This window comes from Grampus griseus (assembly GCF_964374135.1).
Source record: "Grampus griseus genome assembly, chromosome: 19".
Taxonomy (NCBI): Eukaryota; Metazoa; Chordata; class Mammalia; order Artiodactyla; family Delphinidae; genus Grampus; species Grampus griseus.
The window spans coordinates 30,077,936-30,099,953 of NC_139013.1; the positions used below are offsets into that span (position 1 = coordinate 30,077,936).

Genomic DNA, 22,018 nt, shown 5'->3' on the forward strand with positions numbered 1-22,018 from the left:
ACTGATTTTTTGTCAGTCAGAGAAGGAATTATCTGTTTTTGTAGGAATGTCCAGTTCACGCAGGCTGGAGAGCCTGCCGCTATCATTTCTATCAAGGACTCTTTTAACAGGGTTTGATTTTCTCATTCAGTTGCAGTAGTGGCCAGTATGTAATGGTACTGAAGAGGTACCGCAGCCAAAACTTACTTGCTGAGGAAATGCTGGTCTGGGAGAGGCAGCCCAAGCATTGATTTGTTTTTCAGTATTCTATGGGAAAGAAACACCACATTCAGAGGAGTTTGAGGCAGTCAGTGAGCTGTAGAAAAGCCAGGTTTAAAACGTAACAGCCTCTTTCTCTCGTAGGTTTCGTTTCATTTTTCTACATCTTTAAGTGAGGGACTGAAATTAGATTTATAGGGTTCTTCCTTAAATACTTTATTTTTCCTTTGCTTAACAGAAATACTAATATGCTTTCAAAGTAACTTTCTGAAAATGTTCTTATTTACATAATGGTTAACATGATAAGGGGAATGTGTCATGGGGACCGGACCTTACACAATTGTAGGAAGTGGCAAAGTGTAGTCTGTCAGTTTTCTAGTCTGAGGCTGGAACTTGAAGCCCACGGGACAGGCAGTCAGAAAGGATGTAGAGTTGGGAAGAACAGGAACAAGCTGGAACCCAGAGGCATGAGCTGGAGCCCACAAGGACACATTAAAATCTCAGTTCTTGCCTCTGACCTTGATGGTGTGGGGAGACCCTTCATCAGAGAAGCTGAAGGAAGAGCCAGGGACGGTGGAGCAGTTGGAGGCGCAGACGTGGAATCACACTGAGAAGGTGAGCCAGCAGGTAAGCTACAGTGTGTGTGAGCTACAAAATGGCTACTGCTTCATTCTGGCCCTCCATATCTCGCACAAGGATGTGTGGCTCATCCTAACTGGAAACAGAGGGAAGGGAGTCCTGGGAAATGTAGTTCAGTCTAGCCAAGTTGATGTATCACATAGCACACAGTGGCTATCACAGTATGGTGGGATTCCAGGTGCCCTTTACTTCATATTTTTACATGTTGTGTTCTTCACAACAAACATGTATTATATAGATAATCTAAAAAAAATATATAAAGCTATTTGGGAAAAAAAATCTTCCTTTATTAAAAGGAATTATAAGAATTAAGAGATGACATATTGTACAGGTGAATAGCATAGCTTTTCTCTGCAAGAAGTATAAAAAGGATGCCCGTGTTTTAATTCCTCTGTTGCTACTTAACAGTTGTCAACATCGGCTCTAGGCCCTAAAAGTCAAGATGAAGAATGAAATGCTGAGGAAAAGCAACTTCTTCATCACTGGGTACCTTCAGTGGAGAAAACTGACCTGCGAGTTACACCATCCTTCACAGTCTAAGAGGTACCACTGTAAATGATGTAACTAACAGCAGCACCACAGTCTGGCTCTCAGGGATTCTTTCCCCTTGGGCACCAGAATCCTTTTTTGTAGTGCGTAGATGATTCTGCTGTGTTGACAGACCATAAACACACTGAGATTAAGGAGAATGTAATAAACACATTTTCATGCTTGTGTAGGATGCTACGACTTAGACTCAGTGCTCCAGAACTCTTAGATGTTACCTACAACCATGAGTCTCAAACTGTTTTCTAAGCTTGGCACACGTGGTGGTTTCACCTGCTCAGCCCTATTCCCCGGGGCTTCCTGGGGTTATGCCGCTAAGACGGTGTTAACTATCTGCAGGAACTTAAAAGAAAAGGCAAGCTTTGAAATTTAAACCATTAGCAACAGAGTAGTACTTGTAATCCCACTTGAGTGTCACCACACTATGGTTAAAAAATTGTGCTCCCCAAAACAGTATGCATGTAAATGCTCCCCCCCATGTTGGTGAGGAAAGACAATATGAGAACTAGTGCTAGGTATTTCTTTTTAGCTCAAGTTTTAAAAATTAGTGTTTGTTTTATAACAACTAATACTGAATATTAGTACATGTGTAAAATTTATAGCTAAATATCCATATAATGAGCATACGTGCTACAACTTTTTTTTACTGATTGGGTACAAGATCAAAATTTTGAAACCATCAACCTAAAAGAAAGTGCAACTCGTTTTCTTCATTTAAGTTCAAATTTTAGTACTCAAAGTTTTAGGAGATTAAAAAAAAGATAAAGCCAAATGCTTTTCCTATTAATGAGTAAAATCCAAAATAAAAGCTACTGCAATACCTAATAATACACGTAAGAAAAGAGGAAGTTAACAGGGAGACAGCACTGGAATGGAATGAGAATAGCATCTTTCTACTAAAGATGCAGTGACACCTTACACCTATCCATGCACGCCCATGCACATGGGTAGCAGTTATTATATAATCCCCTTGAACAGTTCAGGGGAAAAAGAATGTAACAAAATGGACAGCTTCTTGGCATTTTGCCATGGTCTTTAGTCTTTGGTCTCTTCAAGAAAGGCAACTAGTTTGATAGTTGACCCTACAATATTTAGGAAATGAAAGCCATATGTGAGATTAGAAAATCATATAGTCATAGTGGAGGCACAACTCCAGGATGGAAGAGCAGTGGGCACCTGAAAACTACTGCACATCTTCTTTACTGACCAGAAGTTTCTTGTGGCCACGTGGTTTTAGGCCAGGCTTTTTCCAAGGGAACAGACTACACATCGCCTAGTCCATACAGTCCACAGAGAGTCACAGTGGGACAAAGCCACAGGCAGTGGGAGGAAGTGCAATGGGCCCAGAATGAACAGGGTGTAAGGTTCTGTAATCTTCTAAACCTGTGAAATTAGGAAGGACAGAATCTGCAGTCATAAATTCATGAGTCCATATTTTTAAAAAAAAAGTCACTGGAAACATGGATGAACCTTGAAGATTTTATGCGGAGTGAAATAAGCCAGTCACAAAAGGACAGACATTCTATTATTTGTCTTATGAGGAATATGAGTTGTCAGATTCATAGAGACAGAAAGTAGAATGGTGGCTGCCAGAGGCTGGGGGGAGGGGAAAATAGAGTTACTATTTAATGGGGACAGAGGTACAGCTGGGTAAGATGGAAGGGTTCTGGAGATGGATGGTGGTGAAGGCTGCACAACAATGTGAATGTACTTAATGCCACTGAACTGGACACTTGAAAAAGATACATTTTATGTCACGTATATTTTACCACATATTGTTTTTTAATCACTGAAGAAGCCAATATGGAAAATGAACTGAATGTTAAAGAAAAAGACAAAACCCCTTTTTATTTTACATCAAGAGATGAGTACCTAGCTCCAAGGTCAAGGTCTAGGTTGAGAATGATCATCATGAGCCCTACTAAAGGACAACCACACACAGCTTTAAGAACGCTGTCACACAGCTCACCTTGTAGCTCTCCTTCACTCGATGCCTAACTCTTCCAGACGTCCCAGTACTGAGGAAGGGTCTCCTCTTTCCAGCTTTGCCCAACCTTATTCATAATAGACAAATGAAAAGTCCCAGAAACCTGTTCTGTTTGGGAAAGTTTTCTTTTGTTCTAGGCTTCGGTGGTTAATATGCTTGACGAATTTCAGAGTTTCCCTATCTCTGTAGACCAAGGCCAAAGAATTGTTTTCTGGATTCACTGTTAGCAGCTGAAATAGGCAAATACAGTGATACATCAGAACACGGAGATTATATTCTCACCTCTTTTCTTAAACAGACGGTTCCATATCAAATACTCAGCCTCCGGCAATAGAGGATCCTTTAAAGTATCCTTTACTAGGAGGAGCTATTGATCTTGCTGTCCAGACATTTTCCAATAGGCCCCATTCCAGTACATACCCAGAAAAGTTTTATCTAATGCATTGATTTCTTACTACATTGAAAGATTCATGGGAATGCACCATCTGACTCTTAATTTATTTGGAATTTCTTTTAGCTGGGTAGAATGCTTAGTGATTATCCTTTAGCCTCTTTATTCCATGCTGAATACTTTCTACTAGAAATTAGAACCACTGCCAGCCAGACCAATGTGGATTTATCAGCTAAAGACACTGGCAGAAGGTCGTAAAAGTTGCGTCTCTGAAGAATGAAAGTGTCTTCAAGAACTAAAAAAGGATGGTTTGCTATCAGAAGCAACTTACCTCTTCATCTTCTCCTTTGGCAATGTAGGAGGTAAAGCCACCATACTCTGGCTCCCAGCCTTATGAAGGGAAAACAAAGAGCATTCAGAAAGCTCTCACTGCAAGAGTTACATTGATCTGTTTGAATCACTGATCCCATGCTGCTTAAAACGGGGATCTGGGAGTTCAGTAGAACTAACTCTGACTTATGAGCCTGACTTTATCATTCAACCAACACTGAATAAGAACTGAAAACTAAGAACTAAATATAAAATACACCTAGAAGGACAATTACATAAAAGTGCTGGGGGGTTCATTAGATGGAAATTATGATTTAGTTCATCTCCTATACCCTGGTCACAGATACAAATAGTACTTTGAGTTGGGAGATGACTGAAATTCTTGACCCCTAAGATCCCTTCCAGCAGAGCTCCTGTGATCTGAGATCCTGGCCAAGGCGAATTACTTGTGATCTTGGTTCAGTTAGAGAGGGTCACTCAGGAGAGACTGTCCCTCTTACCTTCACAGCCACAGTAGAGAAGTAAGTCCAGGGCAAATTCAGTCTTGCTGTTGTCATGGATTAAAGTGTAGTGACCAGTCTTCCAATGCCTCAGTTCCCCCTGGCATGTGGGAACACTTGAGTCTAAGAAAAAAAACAACAGAAGGCCAGAAAAAAATAACCTTGATACCACTGCAGATTGCAAAAGAATGATAATTAGGAATAGTTATAGCACTAAAGAGAAACTATTTCCATAAACCTTCAGCTGACCTATTGCTCCATTATATTATTAAATATATAAGCCTTATAATGAAAAAAAGTTGACTTTCTATTTCTCTTTACCATGATTTTCAGATGGAGTATATATTTAGCTGCCAGAAATTTTCTCTAAAATAACATGAATATTATTGTTAACTAGACTTTACTTTTTAGAGCAGTTTATAGAAAAGTTTCCCAGAAAGTACAGTTCCTCTTCTCCTGCCACACACAACCCCTGCCCCTCCCCATCAGTTTCCTCTATTATTAACATCTTGCCTTAGTGTGATTTATTTGTTACAACTGACCAATACTGATGCATTATTAACTGAAGTCCACAGTTTACGTTAGGGTTTGCTCTTGGTGTTGTACATTCTACTAGTTTAATGTCATGTGTCCATTCCATCTTGTTTGGAGATGATTAAACGTCCTCTGCTTTTAATAATTTCCTTCTACCTATCTGTCCAAATTCAAGCAAGTTTTTCTTAGGCTGATATTGGTTCTTAGCAGAAAGAAGCCACTCACCTTCCTCTTTATGTTCTTGTGTTTCAAAGTAGGTTTAGGTAACGCCAGTCATATTTCTCTCCACCATTTGTACTACTGTTAGCCTAATAAAATGTACTAGCTGTTCTTCCTACCCGGAATGCTGTCCTAGCAGATCCTTCTTGTCATTCAGATCTGAGCTTGGATGACAGCTCCTCAGACAGGCTGGTCCAGATTGCCCATTCACCTAAGAGGCCACCCAGTCATTCCTCAGCACATACCCCTATTCAGATTTCCTGCAGAGCACCTAGCCTTATTTGATGTTTTCTTGTTGTTCGTGTATCATTTAATCTCTGTCTTCTCCTACTATCAATAGACTGTAAGCCAGGGAGAGCAGAGACCTTGTCTGTCTTCTTCTCCAGTTCCAGAAATAGGGCCTAGCATATAGTAGGTGCTTAAGAAATGTTTGTTGAATGAATAAATGACTGAATTGTGAATACCTAATAGTAAAAGAAGGACAGAACGTAACAGCAGCTTACCTTTCTTTGCATCGTTTTCCTCTGGCTCTGGGTCCATCTGTTCATTGCTCTGCTGACTGCTGTTGCTGATGGCCACCTGCCTGCTCTCTGGCTCAGAACTGTGGCTAGGCCCTTCTTCAGTGTTCTCAGCACCAGAGGCTGCTTCTCCCTCCTTTTTGTCCTCAAGCTCACCTTCTTCTGAAGGGGCCAAGAAGTGAAGTTTCAGGCCTGTGAAGTTGGAGAGCAGCAAGAAGATTGCCTCGGAGCGAAATAATGCCATGCAGTCCTTCAAGATGTCAGGAAGTTTGCTCTCCTCAGCCTTCTCGTAAAACCTGGAAAGCAGCGATGCCAAGGTGTTCATCAAAGCCACAGATGTAATATTACTCATGGGATGAAAGCTGATCATTAGCTTTGTATCTCTCTCCCTAAACCTTGCATAGCTTACTAATGTCCAAGTTGTTACAATAATGAGGTTTTGTTAGGGCCTGCTACTGGATGTCCCTGGGAACAAAACATCATTAGGGCAAATGCCCTATTATTGGAGGTGAGCCTTGCAGACAAACAGGCAGGTGTTGAATGCAGAAGCAAATGTCTTGGATGATGGGTTCTACCTTTTGTTAGGGGGACCTCGGCTGCTCCATTCCACATCTCCTTTCTCCAAAGCCTCACACACCTCTGCAAATTTCTCAGGCTGGAAAAGGAGCAAATGAAGCAGCAGTTAGCAGATCTCCCTATGATCCCACACTGGTCTTGCAGGTACAGCAGCTCTGCGGAATCATGCTGGCTGATTCCTAAAAGGGCCGGGTGACTCTCATCCCTTTCACACAACCTCCCCCAGTCCTGATACACTGAAGCCAGAGCAAAGACTGGATAAATCGTCAGCATGCTTTAGCCAAGTCACCTGAGTGTCAATTTGGGCCATTTCCTTAAGTAGTTGTATGTCTTACGTCAAATTGGTAAACCTCTCAAATTCCTGCATTTATTATAATGAAAATGTCTATATAATAATACAGATTCTTTAGGCCTCAGCTCATTCCCTTGATTTAATCAGCATTCTAAACTTAAAAAGTCCAGTGTAGTACAAGAAGCTGATTAATCTGTTAAAATATTCTCCACAAGAGCCTTTATAAGTACTTGTTTAATGCAGTTTCCCAAGAGTATTCTACAAACAGTAATCCTATCAGTTATAAAACAGGAAAGAGGATCCCGAAGGATGGTTTAGGTGAGCTGAATTAAATAGGGTTAAACAAGTTTATTTACTATTAATACTTCTCAAATTCCTTAATATGCTATGTCAGCTATATAATTCAGAGACAGAGGCAGTATGTAGTGTCTCTCAACCTTTTTTTCAAGGAGGCACCAACTCTTGGGACTGATTCCATGGGACCCAGGGTCACCTGGGAAAAACCACACTCGCATATGTGATCTCATTTGGCCCTCACAACAACTCTTCAAGACAGGCAGGGCAAGTATTATCCCAGTTTAACTGATGATGAAATAAAACTGAGACCTTAGTAATTTGCTCAGGTCAGTAAAACCACGGAGCTAAGACGTGAATATAAAGTCTTCTAGGGCTTCCGTGGTGGTGCAGTGGTTAGAAATCTGCCTGCCAATGCAGGGGACACGGGTTCAATCCCTGGTCCGGGAAGATCCCACATGCCACTGAGCAACTGAGCCCGTGTGCGCCACAGCTACTGAGTCTGCACTCTAGAGCCCACGAGCCACAACTACTGAGCCCATGCCCCTAGAGCCCGTGCTCCGCGACAAGAGAGGCCACCATGGTGAGAGGCCCACGTACTGCAGGGAAGAGTGGCCCTCGCTCTCTGCAACTAGAGAAAAGCCCATGCACGGCAATGAAGACCCAATGCAGCCAAAAATAAATTAAAAAAAAATAAAGTCTTCTAACTTCTAACCTGGTTCTCTCTCCACTATAATGTGCTACCTCATCATTCTCAAAACATTTGTTACTAATTTGTTAATCAGCAATCTTTCTGTTATTTAAAAGTAATTGGTAAGTACCATAGTCATCAAATGACTAGGATGGGAACTACACACCACTCATCCCCAATATAGAAGTGTATGTGTGGGACTTCCCTGGTGGCGCAGTGGTTAAGAATCCGCCTGCCAATGCATGGGACACGGTCGAGCCCTGGTCCAGGAAGATCCCACATGCCGCGGAGCAACTAAGCCCGTGCACCACAACTACTGAGCCTGTGCTCTACAGCCTGCGTGTCTAGAGCCCGTGCTCCGCAACAAGAGAAGCCACCGCAATAAGATGCCCATGCACCGCAACAAAGAGTAGTCCCCACTCACTGCAACTAGACAAAGCCCCCATACAGCAGTGAAGACCCAGTGCAGCCAAAAATAAATAAATAAAATAATTTTTTAAAAAAGTGTGCGTGATTAAGATTCTAGAGAACTGGGGAATACCCAAGGGACTCGACCCACTAACATACGACTGATACCAGTGTTAGCTATTATCATCATTTCTATACTTAATTTGAAGAAGAGGATGACGTAAACATGCTAACCAGGAACAAAACAAAAAGCAACAAAAGCTCTTAGTGATGCCTCTTCACCCACCCAGGAAGCAAGGCTGCACGCCAAATGTGGTATATCGGACAGGATTTGCTGGCCTACCTTAAGGAACTCTTTTAGGAGAATTTCAGAGCTTTCTTCAAATTCTTCTTGAATTTGAACTTGGTACTCCATGTCGAGATAAGTAGGGTTGATCCAATCATACAAAATTTCATGCTACAAAGCAGCAGCAGATGCAAAGGGTGAGTTAATAATTCCTACTGCTTTTGTTCTGAATCATTTTACACTAGTAAAATATATGCAAATCTTCACTTTATAATTTTCTCCTTGTTAAATAAAGTTCTGGAAAGCTCTGCCTTAGACAGACACTATCAAAAGTGTATCTAAGAAGGGTGGAAAGGCAAGCTCAAAGCCTAGTTCTGTTAGCAGGATGAGCCACTTTTAAAACCAGAAAAGCAAATGATACGCCACAGCTTTTCTAAGACAAGAATCCCAGCAACAGGAATTTATCCTTACATCTTGTGGGACGTGAGGGCTCCGAGGTATGAGAGGTTCAAAGTAGGTGGGAGGCCTGGTCAGTAAAGGACCATGAAACCAGCCGCTGATGGACAAACGCGACTTTTCTTCAGACAGGACTTCAGAAACCTGAAAGGACAAGACCAGTAGCACATCAATGCAAAGACCAGCAGGGAAGATTACCAGCCAAGGCTCACTAATTTCAGGACCCTTCACACTAGGTGTGAAAACAACCTGGCCGGACAGTCCAACCGGAAGCCGTCACATTTAGAGAACGGGCGACTGAAAAGCATGCTCTTTGGCCCTCTATGTATTTGTGGTTCACAGTCTTTACCTGGTGAAAGGATACTGGAGACACTTCAAAGAAAACCAGTGTGTTCCACGAAGGGATAAGAGACTTGACAATCTGCTTCGGCTGAAAGTGTTCTGCGTGGGGCGAGAACACATCTGTAAATGTGCTTCATCGTCATTAACCACTTCCCGGCCGCCTCGTTTCACCTTGACAATTTGCCAATTTCTAAGGGTAGCTAAATGTCCCCTCCAGATCCCCATATGCCACCCGTTCCATCTGTTTTATATAGTTCTCCTAGGTGATATCTGTTCTTACTCCACCATCCTCTATTACTGATGAAGGCTGGAAAAGGTTCTGAACATTTTCTGGAGTCGAGCTCTGGTGTCAGTCATTAAAAAAATAAAAAAGACCCTGACCTCCTATCAGAGGCACTGGTCCTGGCAGATTCATAGCCACGGGTGGCTGCACATGTTCTCTACCCTCCCACGGCCAGCATTCAGAAGCAGGGTCTGACTATTCCTCATCTTAACTCGGCTCTAACTTATCTCTGGAGTAATGATTATTTCAGGCACAACTCAGGAGAGGTGGCTGTCAGGGCTGGCAATTATCCCCCTGCAGTCGCCACTGTAATGAAGAGCTTCCATCTCCCGAGGCGCACAGACAGAGCGCCTAAGGACCCGGAAGTGGCTGCTGGTGTTGAAGAGCACGCCTTTGTCTTACCGTCAACGTTGTACAGGTCCAGGGTGCCCCCCAAGCTCCTGTCCCAGGGAGGAACCAGGTAAAGAATGAAGGCAATCCGGCGTCCTTCCAGCTCGTCGTCATGGCAGAGCAGGGCATCTGCAATAGTTCAGCGCACACCGTAACGTCCCTGTGCGGCAATGAGCAGCGGACATCTGACTCTGCGCTCACTATCAGTCCACCTGCTATTCCTCCATAACGTCAGCTCCTCCAGCTTTAAAATGACACTTACTTCTCCTCTTTTATAATTACAGAAATAAAACTGTCAATATAGAAAACTCTTAAAAACGCTGAAGAACATATATGTAGACTCAGAGACAATCACTACTAAAATTTTTACATATATTCTTCCAGTATTTTTCAACATACATGTATTTGCTTTTTAAAAAATTGCATCCTACAGTGGTTGTTTTGTGGCTTTTTCTTTTATTACATGGCAAATGTCTTTTCTGTCATCTCTTTTAATGGCTGCATAGTTATTCTAGGACTGAGCAAGATAGGCATCCGGGCAAGGTGGGAGAGGGGAGGGGATGCTATGGGTGAAGTGAGATCATTCCACACGGAGGGGTTGTTTTAATAAACAAACATATTGAAAATAATGGAAGGCAGATTTCTCAGGGTTGAAGAATGGCATTGCAAATATGGAAAAGGAGAAATCTAGAATGAACCCTGTGGTGTGGAAATGAAACCAGAGGAATCAATGTGACTTGTCTAGAGCACAGGAAATACAAGATAACCCTGGAAAATCTTGTTTTGCTAGGAAGTAAGATATAATAAGAATGATGAGTGAAAGTGAGTGAAACCCACGTAGGGGCCTTCTCGGTGACAGACCTCTTGGTGTTCCCTGCTTATTGCTGATTGGAAAAAGAGGCTATGGAAATAAGCTGTGACTTCCTAGGCCCTCCATGAGAAGCAAAGAGCAGGCCCCAGCAGCTAATGACTGAGGAATAAAGAATGCAGAAACAAAGACAGGGCAGGCAGATGAGAGTAGCCATAACTTAATAAGTCAGTCACAAGGACTCCCAGTTCTGCTTCAATGGTAAAGGTAAGTCTGACACACATTCCTAAGCTGTTTTATAGAAACCAGACCCCCCACACCAGATAAGAAAAGCTGACCACGAGCATGTAGCCCCCAGACCGGCTGGAACCTGAAGATTGAGGATGCTGACCCCTGTGACCTCACCTTGTTACTTCACCATGCACCAATCAGAACTGTGCACGAGCTGATCACACACCCTGTGACCCTCTCCCTTACCTTGCCTTTAAAAACCCTTCCCTAAAACCCATCAGGGAGCCTGGGTCTTTTGGGCATGAGCAGCCCGTTCTCCTTGTCTGGTGCCCTGGAATAAACTACTTTCCCTCACCACAGCCTGGTTTCAGGCTGGCTTTGCTGTGCATTGTGAGCAAACCGAGTTTGTTTCAGTTAACAGGACATACTAAAAGGATACAGAAGTCAGCTTAAAGGGGCTCCTCTTGATCAAATCAGGGACAATATGAGCATCAACATAATGACAGTAACCATTACATAAACAATAATCCTTAAATTCACACTGACATAAATGAGTGGGGAGAGGGAAAGGTTTTCTTTACAGTAGAATGACAACTAATAAAGAAATGATTTTATTAGGAAAGAAATCACCATTTGGCAACCTGCATAGTAATACTGTAGTAAGAAATATCAGTGGGGGCACGAGGGGAAGATGGCGGAAGAGTAAGACACGGAGATCACCTTCCTCCCCACAGATACACCAGAAATACATCTACACGTGGAACAACTCCTACAAAACACCTACTGAACGCTGGCAGAAGACCTCAGACCTCCCAAAAGGCAAGAAACTCCCCACGTACCTGGGTAGGGCAAAAGAAAAAACAGAGACAAAAGAATAGGGACAGGACCTGCACCAGTGGGAGGGAGCTGTGAAGGAGGAAAGGTTTCCATACACTAGGAAGCCCCTTCGCGGGTGGCGGAGGGGGGGGGAGCTTCGAAGCCGCAGAGGAGAGCACAGCAACAGGGGTGCGGAGGGCAAAGCGGGGAGATTCCCGCACAGAAGATTGGTGCCGACCGGCACTCACCAGCCCGAGAGGCTTGTCTGCTCACCCGCCGGGGCGGGCGGGGCTGTGAGCTGAGGCTAGGGCTTTGGTCCGAGCGCAGGGAGAGGACTGGGGTTGGCGGCGTGAACACAGCCTGAAGGGGTTAGTGCACCACGGCTAGCCGGGAGGGAGTCCGGGGAAAAGTCTGGACCTGCCGAAGAGGCAAGAGACTTTTTCTTCCTTCTTTGTTTCCTGGTGCGTGAGGAGAGGGGTTTAAGAACGCTGCTTAAAGGAACTCCAGAGACGGGCGCGAGCCGCAGCCTAAAAGCGCGGACCCCAGAGACGGGCGGGAGACGCTAAGGCTGCTGCTGCCGCCACCAAGGGGCCTGTGTGCGAGCACAGGTCACTATCCACACCCCTCTTCCGGGGAGCCTGTGCATCCCGCCACTGCCAGGTTCCCGGGATCCAGGGACAACTTCCCCGGGAGAACGCAGGGGGGCCTCAGGCTGGTGCAACGGTCATGCTGGTCTCTGCCGCCTCAGGCTCGCCCCACACTCCGTGCCCCTCCCTACCCCCGGCCTGAGTGGGCCAGAGCCCCCGAAGCACCGGCTCCTTTAACCCCGTCCTGTCTGGGCGAAGAACAGATGCCCTCAGGTGACCTACACGCAGAGGCGGGGCCAAATCCAAAGCTGAGCCCCTGGGAGCTGTGAGAACAAAGAAGAGAAAGGGAAATCTCTCCCAGCAGCCTCAGAAGCAGCGGATTAAAGCTCCTCAATCAACTTGATGTACCCTGCATCTGACACGAATAGACAACGAATCATCCCAAATTGAGGAGGTGGACTTTGAGAGCAAGATTTATGATTTTTTCCCCTTTTCCTCTTTTTGTAAGTGTGTATGTGTATGCTTCTATATGAGCTTTTGTCTGTATAGCTTTGCTTCCACCATTTGTCCTAAGGTTCTATCCGTCTGTTGTTTTTTTTAAAACTTTTTTCTTAATAATTATTTTTTAATTTAATAACTTTAATATATTTTACTTTATTTTATTTTACTTTAGCTTCTTTTTCTTTTTTCCTTCCTTCCCTCCTTCCTTCCTTCCTTCCTCCCACCATCCCTCTCTCCCTCCTTTCTTTCCTTCTTTTCTTCTTTTTCTCCCTTCCTTCCTTTTCTTCCTTCCTTCCTTCCTTTCTTCTTCTACTAATTCTTTCTCTCTACTTTTTCTCCCTTTTATTCTGAGCCGTGTGGACGAAAGGCTCTTGGTGCTGTAGCCAGGAGTCAGTGCTGTGCCTCTGAGGTGGGAGAGCCAACTTCAGGACACTGGTCCACAAGAGACCTCCCAGCTCCACATAATATCAAATGGCGAAAATCTCCCAGAGATCTCCATTTCAACACCAGCACCCAGCTTCACTCAACGACCAGCAAGCTACAGTGCTGGACACCCTATGCCAAACAACTAGCAAAACAGCAACACAACCCCACCCATTAGCAGAGAGGCTGCCTAAAATCATAATAAGTCTACAGAGACCCCAAAACACACCACCAGATGTGGACCTGCCCACCAGAGAGACAAGATCCAGCCTCATCCACCAGAACACAGGCACTAGTCCGCTCCACCAGGAAGCCTATACAACCCACTGAACCAACCTTAGCCACTGGGGACAGACACCAAAAACAACAGGAACTACGAACCTGCAGCCTGCAAAAAGGAGACCCCAAACACAGTAAAATAAGCAAAATGAGAAGACAGAAAAACACACCGCAGATGAAGGAGCAAGATAACCCACCAGACCTAACAAATGCAGAGGAAATAGTCAGTCTACCTGAAAAAGAATTCAGAATAATGATAGTAAAGATCATTCAAAATCTTGGAAATAGAATAGACAAAATGCAAGAACATTTAACAAGGACCCAGAAGAACTAAAGATGAAACAATGATGAACAACACAATAAATGAAATGAAAAATACTCTAAATGGGATCAATAGCAGAATAACTGAGGCAGAAGAACGGGTAAGTGACCTGGAAGATAAAATAGTGGAAATAACTACTGCAGAGCAGAATAAAGAAAAAAGAATGAAAAGAACTGAGGACAGTCTCAGAGACCTCTGGGACAACATTAAACGCACCAACATTCGAATTATAGGGGTTCCAGAAGAAGAAGAGAAAAAGAAAGGGACTGAGAAAATATTTGAAGAGATTATAGTTGAAAACTTCCCTAATATGGGAAAGGAAATAGTTAATCAAGTCCAGGAAGCACAGAGAGTCCCATACAGGATAAATCCAAGGAGAAACATGCCAAGACACATATTAATCAAACTGTCAAAAATTAAATACAAAGAAAGCATATTAAAAGCAGCAAGGGAAAAACAACAAATAACACACAAGGGAATCCCCATAAGGTTAATAGCTGATCTCTCAGCAGAAACCCTGCAAGCCAGAAGGGAGTGGCAGGACATACTGAAAGTGATGAAGGAGAAAAACCTGCAACCAAGATTACTCTACCCAGCAAGGATCTCATTCAGATTTGATGGAGAAATTAAAACCTTTACAGGCAAGCAAAAGTTGAGAGAGTTCAGCACCACCAAACCAGCTTTACAACAAATGCTACAGGAACTTCTCTAGGCAAGAAACACAAGAGAAGGAAAAGACCTACAGTAACGAACCCAAAACAATTTAGAAAATGGGAATAGGAACATACATATAGATAATTATCTTAAATGTAAATGGACTAAATGCTCCCACCAAAAGACACAGATTGGCTGAATGGATACAAAAACAAGACCCATATATATGCTGTCTACAAGAGACCCACTTCAGACCTAGAGACACATACAGACTGAAAGTAAGGAGATGGAAAAAGATATTTCATGCAAATGGAAACCAAAAGAAAGCTGGAGTAGCAATTCTCATATCAGACAAAATAGACTTTAAAATAAAGACTATTAGAAGAGACAAAGAAGGACACTAGATAATAATCAAGGGATCGATCCAAAAAGAAGATATAAAAACTGTAAATATTTATGTACCCAACATACGAGCACCTCAATACATAAGGCAAATACTAACAGCTATAAAAGGGGAAACTGACAGTAACACATTCATACTAGGGGACTTTAACACCCCACTTTCACCAATGGACAGATCATCCAAAATGAAAATAAATAAGGAAACACAAGCTTTAAACGATACATTGAACAAGATGGATTTAATTGATATTTATAGGACACTCCATCCAAAAACAACAGAATACACATTTTTCTCAAGTGCTCATGGAACATTCTCCAGGAGAGATCATATCTTGGGTCACAAATCAAGCCTTGGTAATTTTAAGAAAATTGAAATTGTATCAAGTATCTTTTCCGACCACAATGCCATGAGATGAGATATCAATTACAGGAAAAGATCTGTAAAAAATACAAACACATGGAGGCGAAACAATACACTACTTAATAAAGAAGTGATCACTGAAGAAATGAAAGAGGAAATAAAAAAATACCTACAAACAAATGACAATGGAGACACGACAACCCAAAACCTATGGGATGCAGCAAAAGCAGTTCTAAGAGTGAAGTATATAGCAATACAAGCCCACCTTAAGAAACAGGAAACATCTCGAATAAACAACCTAACCTTGCACCTAAAGCAATTACAGAAAGAAGAACAAAAAAACCCGAAAGTTAGCAGAAGGAAAGAAATCATAAAAATCAAATCAGAAATAAATGAAAAAGAAATGAAGGAAACAATAGCAAAGATCAATGAAACTAAAAGCTGGTTCTTTGAGAAGATAAACAAAATAGATAAACCATTACCCAGAATCATCAAGAGAAAAAGGGAGAAGACTCAAATCAAAAGAATTAGAAATGAAAAAGGAGAAGTAACAACTGACACTGCCGAAATACAAAAGATAATGAGAGATTACTAGAAGCAACTCTATGCCAGTAAAATGGACAACCTGGAAGAAATAGACAAATTCTTAGAAATGCACAACCTGCCAAGACTGAATCAGGAAGAAATAGAAAATATGAACAGACCAATCACAAGCACTGAAATTGAGACTGTGATTAAAAATCTTCCAACAAACAAAAGCCCAGGACCAGATGGCTTCACAGGCAAATTCTATCAAACATTTAGAGAAGAGCTAACACCTATGCTTCTCAAACTCTTCGAAAATATAGCAGAGGGAGGAACACTCCAAATTGATTCTACGAGGCCACCATCACCTTGATACAAAAACCAGACAAGGATGTCACAAAGAAAGAAAACTACAGGCCAATATCACTGATGAACATAGATGCAAAAATCCTCAACAAAGTACTAGCAAACAGAATCCAACAGCACATTAAATGGATCATAAACCATGATCAAGTGGGGTTTATTCCAGAACTGCAAAGATTCTTCAATATACACAAATCAATCAATGGGATACACCATATTAACAAATTGAAGGAGAAAAACCATATGATCATCTCAATAGATGCAGAGAAAGCTTTTGACAAAATTCAACACCCATTTAAGATAAAAATCCAGCAGAAACTAGGCATAGAGGGAACTTTCCGCAACATAATAAACGCCATATATGACAAACCAACAGCCAACATCATCCTCAATGGTGAAAAACTTGAAGAACTTCCACTAAGATCGAGAACAACACAAGGTTGCCCACTCTCACCACTCTTATTCAACATAGATTTGGAAGTTTTCGCCACAGCAATCAGAGAAGAAAAGGAAATAAAAGGAATCCAAATCGGAAAAGAAAAAGTGAAGCTGTCACTGTTTGCAGATGACATGATACTATACATAGAGAATCCTAAAGATGCTACCAGAAAACGACTAGAGCTAATCAATGAATTTGGAAAAGTTGCAGGATACAAAATTAATGCACAGAAATGTCTTGCATTCCTATACACTAATCATGAAAAATCTGAAAGTGAAATCAAGAAAACACTCCCATTTACCACTGCAACAAAAAGAATAAAATTTCTAGGAATAAACCTACCTAAGGAGACAAAAGACCTGTATGCAGACAACTGTAAGACACTGATGAAAGAAATTAAAGATGATACAAGTAGATGGAGAGATATACCATGTTCCTGGATTGCAAGAATCAACATTGTGAAAATGACTCTACTACCCAAAGCAATCTACAGATTCAATGCAATCCCTATCAAACTACCACTGGCATTCTTCACAGAACTAGAACAAAAAATTTCACAATTTGTATGGAAACACAAGAGACCCCGAGTAGCCAAAGCAATCTTGAGAACGAAAAACGGAGCTGGAGGAATCAGGCTCCCTGACTTCAGATTATACTACAAAGCTACAGTATCAAGACAGTACGGTAGTGGCACAAAAACAGAAAGACAGATCAAAGGAACGGGATAGAAAGCCCAGAGATAAACCCATGCACATATGGTCACCTAATCTTTGATAAAGGAGGCAGGAATGTACAGTGGAGAAAGGACAGCCTCTTCAATAAGTGGTGCTAGGAAAACTGGACAGGTACATTTGAAAGTATGAGATTAGATCACTCCCTAACACCATACACAAAAACGAGCTCAAAATGGATTAAAGACCTAAATGTAAGGCCAGAAACTATCAAAGCCTTACAGGAAAACATAGGCAGAACACTCTATGACATAAATCACAGCAAGATCCTTTTTGACCTAGATAAATGGAAAAAAAAAAAAAAGATACACAAATGGGACCTAATGAAACTTCAAAGCTTTTGCACAGCAAAGGAAACCATAAACAAGACCAAAAGACAACCCTCAGAATGGGAGAAAATATTTGCAAATGAAGCAACTGACAAAGGATTAATTTCCAAAATTTATAAGCAGCTCATGCAGCTCACTAACAAAAGAACAAACAACCCAATCCAAAAGTGAGCAGAAGATCGAAATAGATATTTCTCCAAAGAAGATATACAGACTGCCAACAAACACATGAAAGAATGCTCAACATCATTAATCATTAGAGAAATGCAAATCAAAACTACAATGAGATATCATCTCACACCAGTCAGAATGGCCATCATCGAAAAATCTAGAAACAATAAATGTGGGAGAGGGTGTGTAGAAAAGGAAGCATTCCTGCACTGCTGGTGGGAATGTGAATTGGTACAGTCACTATGAGAACAGTACGGAGGGTCCTTAAAAAACTGAAAATAGAACTACGGTATGACGCAGCAATCCCACTACTGGGTATATACCCTGAGAAAACCATAATTCAAAAAGAGTCATGTACCAAAATGTTCACTGCAGCTGTATTTACAATCGTCCGGAGATGGAAACAACCTAAGTGCCCATCATCGGATGTGTGGATAAAGAAGATGTGGCACATATATACAATGGAATATTAGCCATAAAAAGTAAGGAAATTGAGCTATTTGTAATGAGGTGGATAGACCTAGAGTCTGTCATACAGAGTGAAGGAAGTCAGAACGAGAAAGACAAATACCGAATGCTAACACATCTATATGGAATTTAAGAAAAAAAAATGTCATGAAGAACGTAGGGGTAAGACAGGAATAAAGACACAGACCTACTGGAGAACGGACTTGAGGATATGGGGAGGGGGAAGGGTGAGCTGTGACAAAGCGAGAGAGAGGCATGGACGTATATACACTACCAAACGTAAGGTAGATAGCTAGTGGGAAACAGCCACATAGCACAGGGATATCAGCTCGGTGCTTTGTGACCGCCTGGAGGGGTGGGATAAGGCGGGTGGGAGGGAGAGAGACGCAAAAGGGAAGAGATATGGGAACATATGTATATGTATAAATGATTCACTTTGTTATAAAGCAGAAACTAACACACCGTCGTAAAGCAATTATACCCCAACACAGATGTTGAAAAAAATAAAGTATATTTTTTAACATGTTACATCAATAAAGAAGGGGAGAAAATTGAGGGTAGTGAAGTTATGATATTAAACATAGTAGAAAGAGTCTACAGCAATATAAGACTGTGAACTTGTATTTGACAAATAGATGCAATAATGAGATAACTTGTAAAAAAAATTAATGCACAGAAATCTCCTGCATTCCTATACACTAATGATGAAAAATCTGAAAGTGAAATCAAGAAAACACTCCCATTTACCACTGCAACAAAAAGAATAAAATTTCTAGGAATACACCTACCTAAGGAGACAAAAGACCTGTATGCAGACAATTGTAAGACACTGATGAAAGAAATTAAAGATGATACAAGTAGATGGAGAGATATACCATGTTCCTGGATTGCAAGAATCAACATTGTGAAAATGACTCTACTACCCAAAGCAATCTACAGATTCCATGCAATCCCTATCAAACTACCACTGACATTCTTCACAGAACTAGAACAAAAAATTTCACAATTTGTATGGAAACACAAGAGACCCCCGAGTAGCCAAAGCAATCTTGAGAACGAAAAACGGAGCTGGAGGAATCAGGCTCCCCGACTTCAGACTATACTACAAAGCTGCAGTAATCAAGACAGTATGGTAGTGCCAAAAAACAGAAAGACAGATCAAAGGAACGGGATAGAAAGCCCAGAGATAAACCCACGCACATATGGTCACCTAATCTTTGATAAAGGAGGCAGGAATGTACAGTGGAGAAAGGACAGCCTCTTCAATAAGTGGTGCTGGGAAAACTGGACAGGTACATTTGAAAGTATGAGATTAGATCACTCCCTAACACCATACACAAAATTGAGCTCAAAATGGATTAAAGACGTAAATGTAAGGCCAGGAACTATCAAACCCTTACAGGAGAACATAGGCAGAACACTCTATGACATAAATCACAGCAAGATCATTTTTAACCCACCTCCTAGAGAAATGGAAAAAAAAAAAGATAAACAAATGGGACCTAATGAAACTTCAAGGCTTTTGCACAGCAAAGGAAACCATAAACAAGACCAGAAGACAACCCTCAGAATGGGAGAAAATATTTGCAAATGAAGCAACTGACAAAGGATTAATTACCAATATTTATAAGCAGCTCATGCAGCTCACTAACAAAAGAACAAACAACCCAATCCAAAAATGGGCAGAAGATCGAAATAGACATTTTTCCAAAGAAGATATACAGAGTGCCAACAAACACACGAAAGAATGCTCAACATCATTAATCATTAGAGAAATGCAAATCAAAACTACAATGAGGTATCATCTCACACCAGTCAGAATGGCCATCATCAAACAATCTAGAAACAATAAATGTGGGAGAGGGTGTGTAGAAAAGGAAGCACTCCTGCACTGCTGGTGGGAATGTGAATTGGTACAGTCACTATGAGAACAGTACGGAGGGTCCTTAAAAAACTGCAAATAGAACTAAGGTATGACGCAGCAATCCCACTACTGGGTATATACCCTGAGAAAACCATAATTCAAAAAGAGTCATGTACCAAAATGTTCACTGCAGCTGTATTTACAATCGTCCGGAGATGGAAACAACCTAAGTGCCCATCATCGGATGTATGGATAAAGAAGATGTGGTACATATATACAATGGAATATTACTCAGCCATAAAAAGAAAGGAAATTGAGCTATTTGTAATGAGGTGGATAGACCTAGAGTCTGTCATACAGAGTGAAGGAAGTCAGAAAGAGAAAGACAAATACGAATGCTAACACATATATATGGAATTTAAGGGAAAAAAATGTCATGAAGAACGTAGGGTTAAGACAGGAATAAAGACACAGACCTACTGGAGAACGGACTTGAGGATATGGGGAGGGGGAAGGGTGAGCTGTGACAAAGCGAGAGAGAGGCATGGACGCATACATACTACCAAACGTAAGGTAGATAGCTAGTGGGAAACAGCCACATAGCACAGGGATATCAGCTCGGTGCTTTGTGACCGCCTGGAGGGGTGGGATAGGGCGGGTGGGAGGGAGAGAGACGCAAAAGGGAAGAGATATGGGAACATATGTATATGTATAAATGATTCACTTTGTTATAAAGCAGAAAGTAACACACCACTGTAAAGCAATTATACCCCAATAAAGATGTTGAAAAAAATAAAGTATGTTTTTTAACATGTAACATCAATAAAGAAGGGGAGAAAATTTAGGGTAGTGAAGATACGATATTAAACATAGTAGAAAGAGTCTACAGCAATATAAGACTGTGAACTTGTATTTGACAAATAGATGCAATAATAAGATAAGTTGTAAAAAAAAATTAATGCACAGAAATCTCCTGCATTCCTATACACTAATGATGAAAAATCTGAAAGTGAAATCAAGAAAACCCTCCCATTTACCACTGCAACAGAAAGAATAAAATTTCTAGGAATAAACCTACCTAAGGAGACAAAAGACCTGTATGCAGACAATTGTAAGACACTGATGAAAGAAATTAAAGATGATACAAGTAGATGGAGAGATATGCCATGTTCCTGGATTGCAAGAATCAACATTGTGAAAATGACTCTACTACCCAAAGCAATCTACAGATTCAATGCAATCCCTATCAAACTACCACTGGCATTCTTCACAGAACTAGAACAAAAAATTTCACAATTTGTATGGAAACACAAGAGACCCCGAGTAGCCAAAGCAATCTTGAGAACGAAAAACGGAGCTGGAGGAATCAGGCTCCCTGACTTCAGATTATACTACAAAGCTACAGTAACAAGACAGTACGGTAGTGGCACAAAAACAGAAAGACAGATCAAAGGAACGGGATAGAAAGCCCAGAGATAAACCCATGCACATATGGTCACCTAATCTTTGATAAAGGAGGCAGGAATGTACAGTGGAGAAAGGACAGCCTCTTCAATAAGTGGTGCTAGGAAAACTGGACAGGTACATTTGAAAGTATGAGATTAGATCACTCCCTAACACCATACACAAAAACGAGCTCAAAATGGATTAAAGACCTAAATGTAAGGCCAGAAACTATCAAAGCCTTACAGGAAAACATAGGCAGAACACTCTATGACATAAATCACAGCAAGATCCTTTTTGACCTAGATAAATGGAAAAAAAAAAAAAAGATACACAAATGGGACCTAATGAAACTTCAAAGCTTTTGCACAGCAAAGGAAACCATAAACAAGACCAAAAGACAACCCTCAGAATGGGAGAA

The 22,018-nt window shown here is 41.5% G+C and overlaps 1 protein-coding gene across 2 annotated transcripts in view; it reads right to left on the bottom strand.

Annotated features, from left to right (window-relative positions):
- Nucleotides 1-2,679: 2,679 nt before the first annotated feature.
- The window catches only part of OGFOD1 (2-oxoglutarate and iron dependent oxygenase domain containing 1), a 52,272-nt gene continuing 32,933 nt past the window's right edge, over nucleotides 2,680-22,018 (bottom strand). Inside the window, exons 5-13 of one of the 2 annotated variants that reach the window (XM_082676421.1) lie at nucleotides 9,893-10,009; nucleotides 9,215-9,306; nucleotides 8,881-9,009; nucleotides 8,467-8,580; nucleotides 6,438-6,517; nucleotides 5,848-6,158; nucleotides 4,592-4,714; nucleotides 4,093-4,151; nucleotides 2,682-3,600 (exon numbers count right to left, since the gene is read on the bottom strand). In XM_082676421.1, the coding sequence (XP_082532547.1) occupies nucleotides 3,439-3,600; nucleotides 4,093-4,151; nucleotides 4,592-4,714; nucleotides 5,848-6,158; nucleotides 6,438-6,517; nucleotides 8,467-8,580; nucleotides 8,881-9,009; nucleotides 9,215-9,306; nucleotides 9,893-10,009 (1,187 nt within the window). In that variant the 3' untranslated portion in view covers nucleotides 2,682-3,438. Of the gene's footprint in view, nucleotides 3,601-4,092; nucleotides 4,152-4,591; nucleotides 4,715-5,847; nucleotides 6,159-6,437; nucleotides 6,518-8,466; nucleotides 8,581-8,880; nucleotides 9,010-9,214; nucleotides 9,307-9,892; nucleotides 10,010-22,018 lie in introns of both variants that reach the window. The other variant, XM_082676422.1, reaches the window with a different exon arrangement.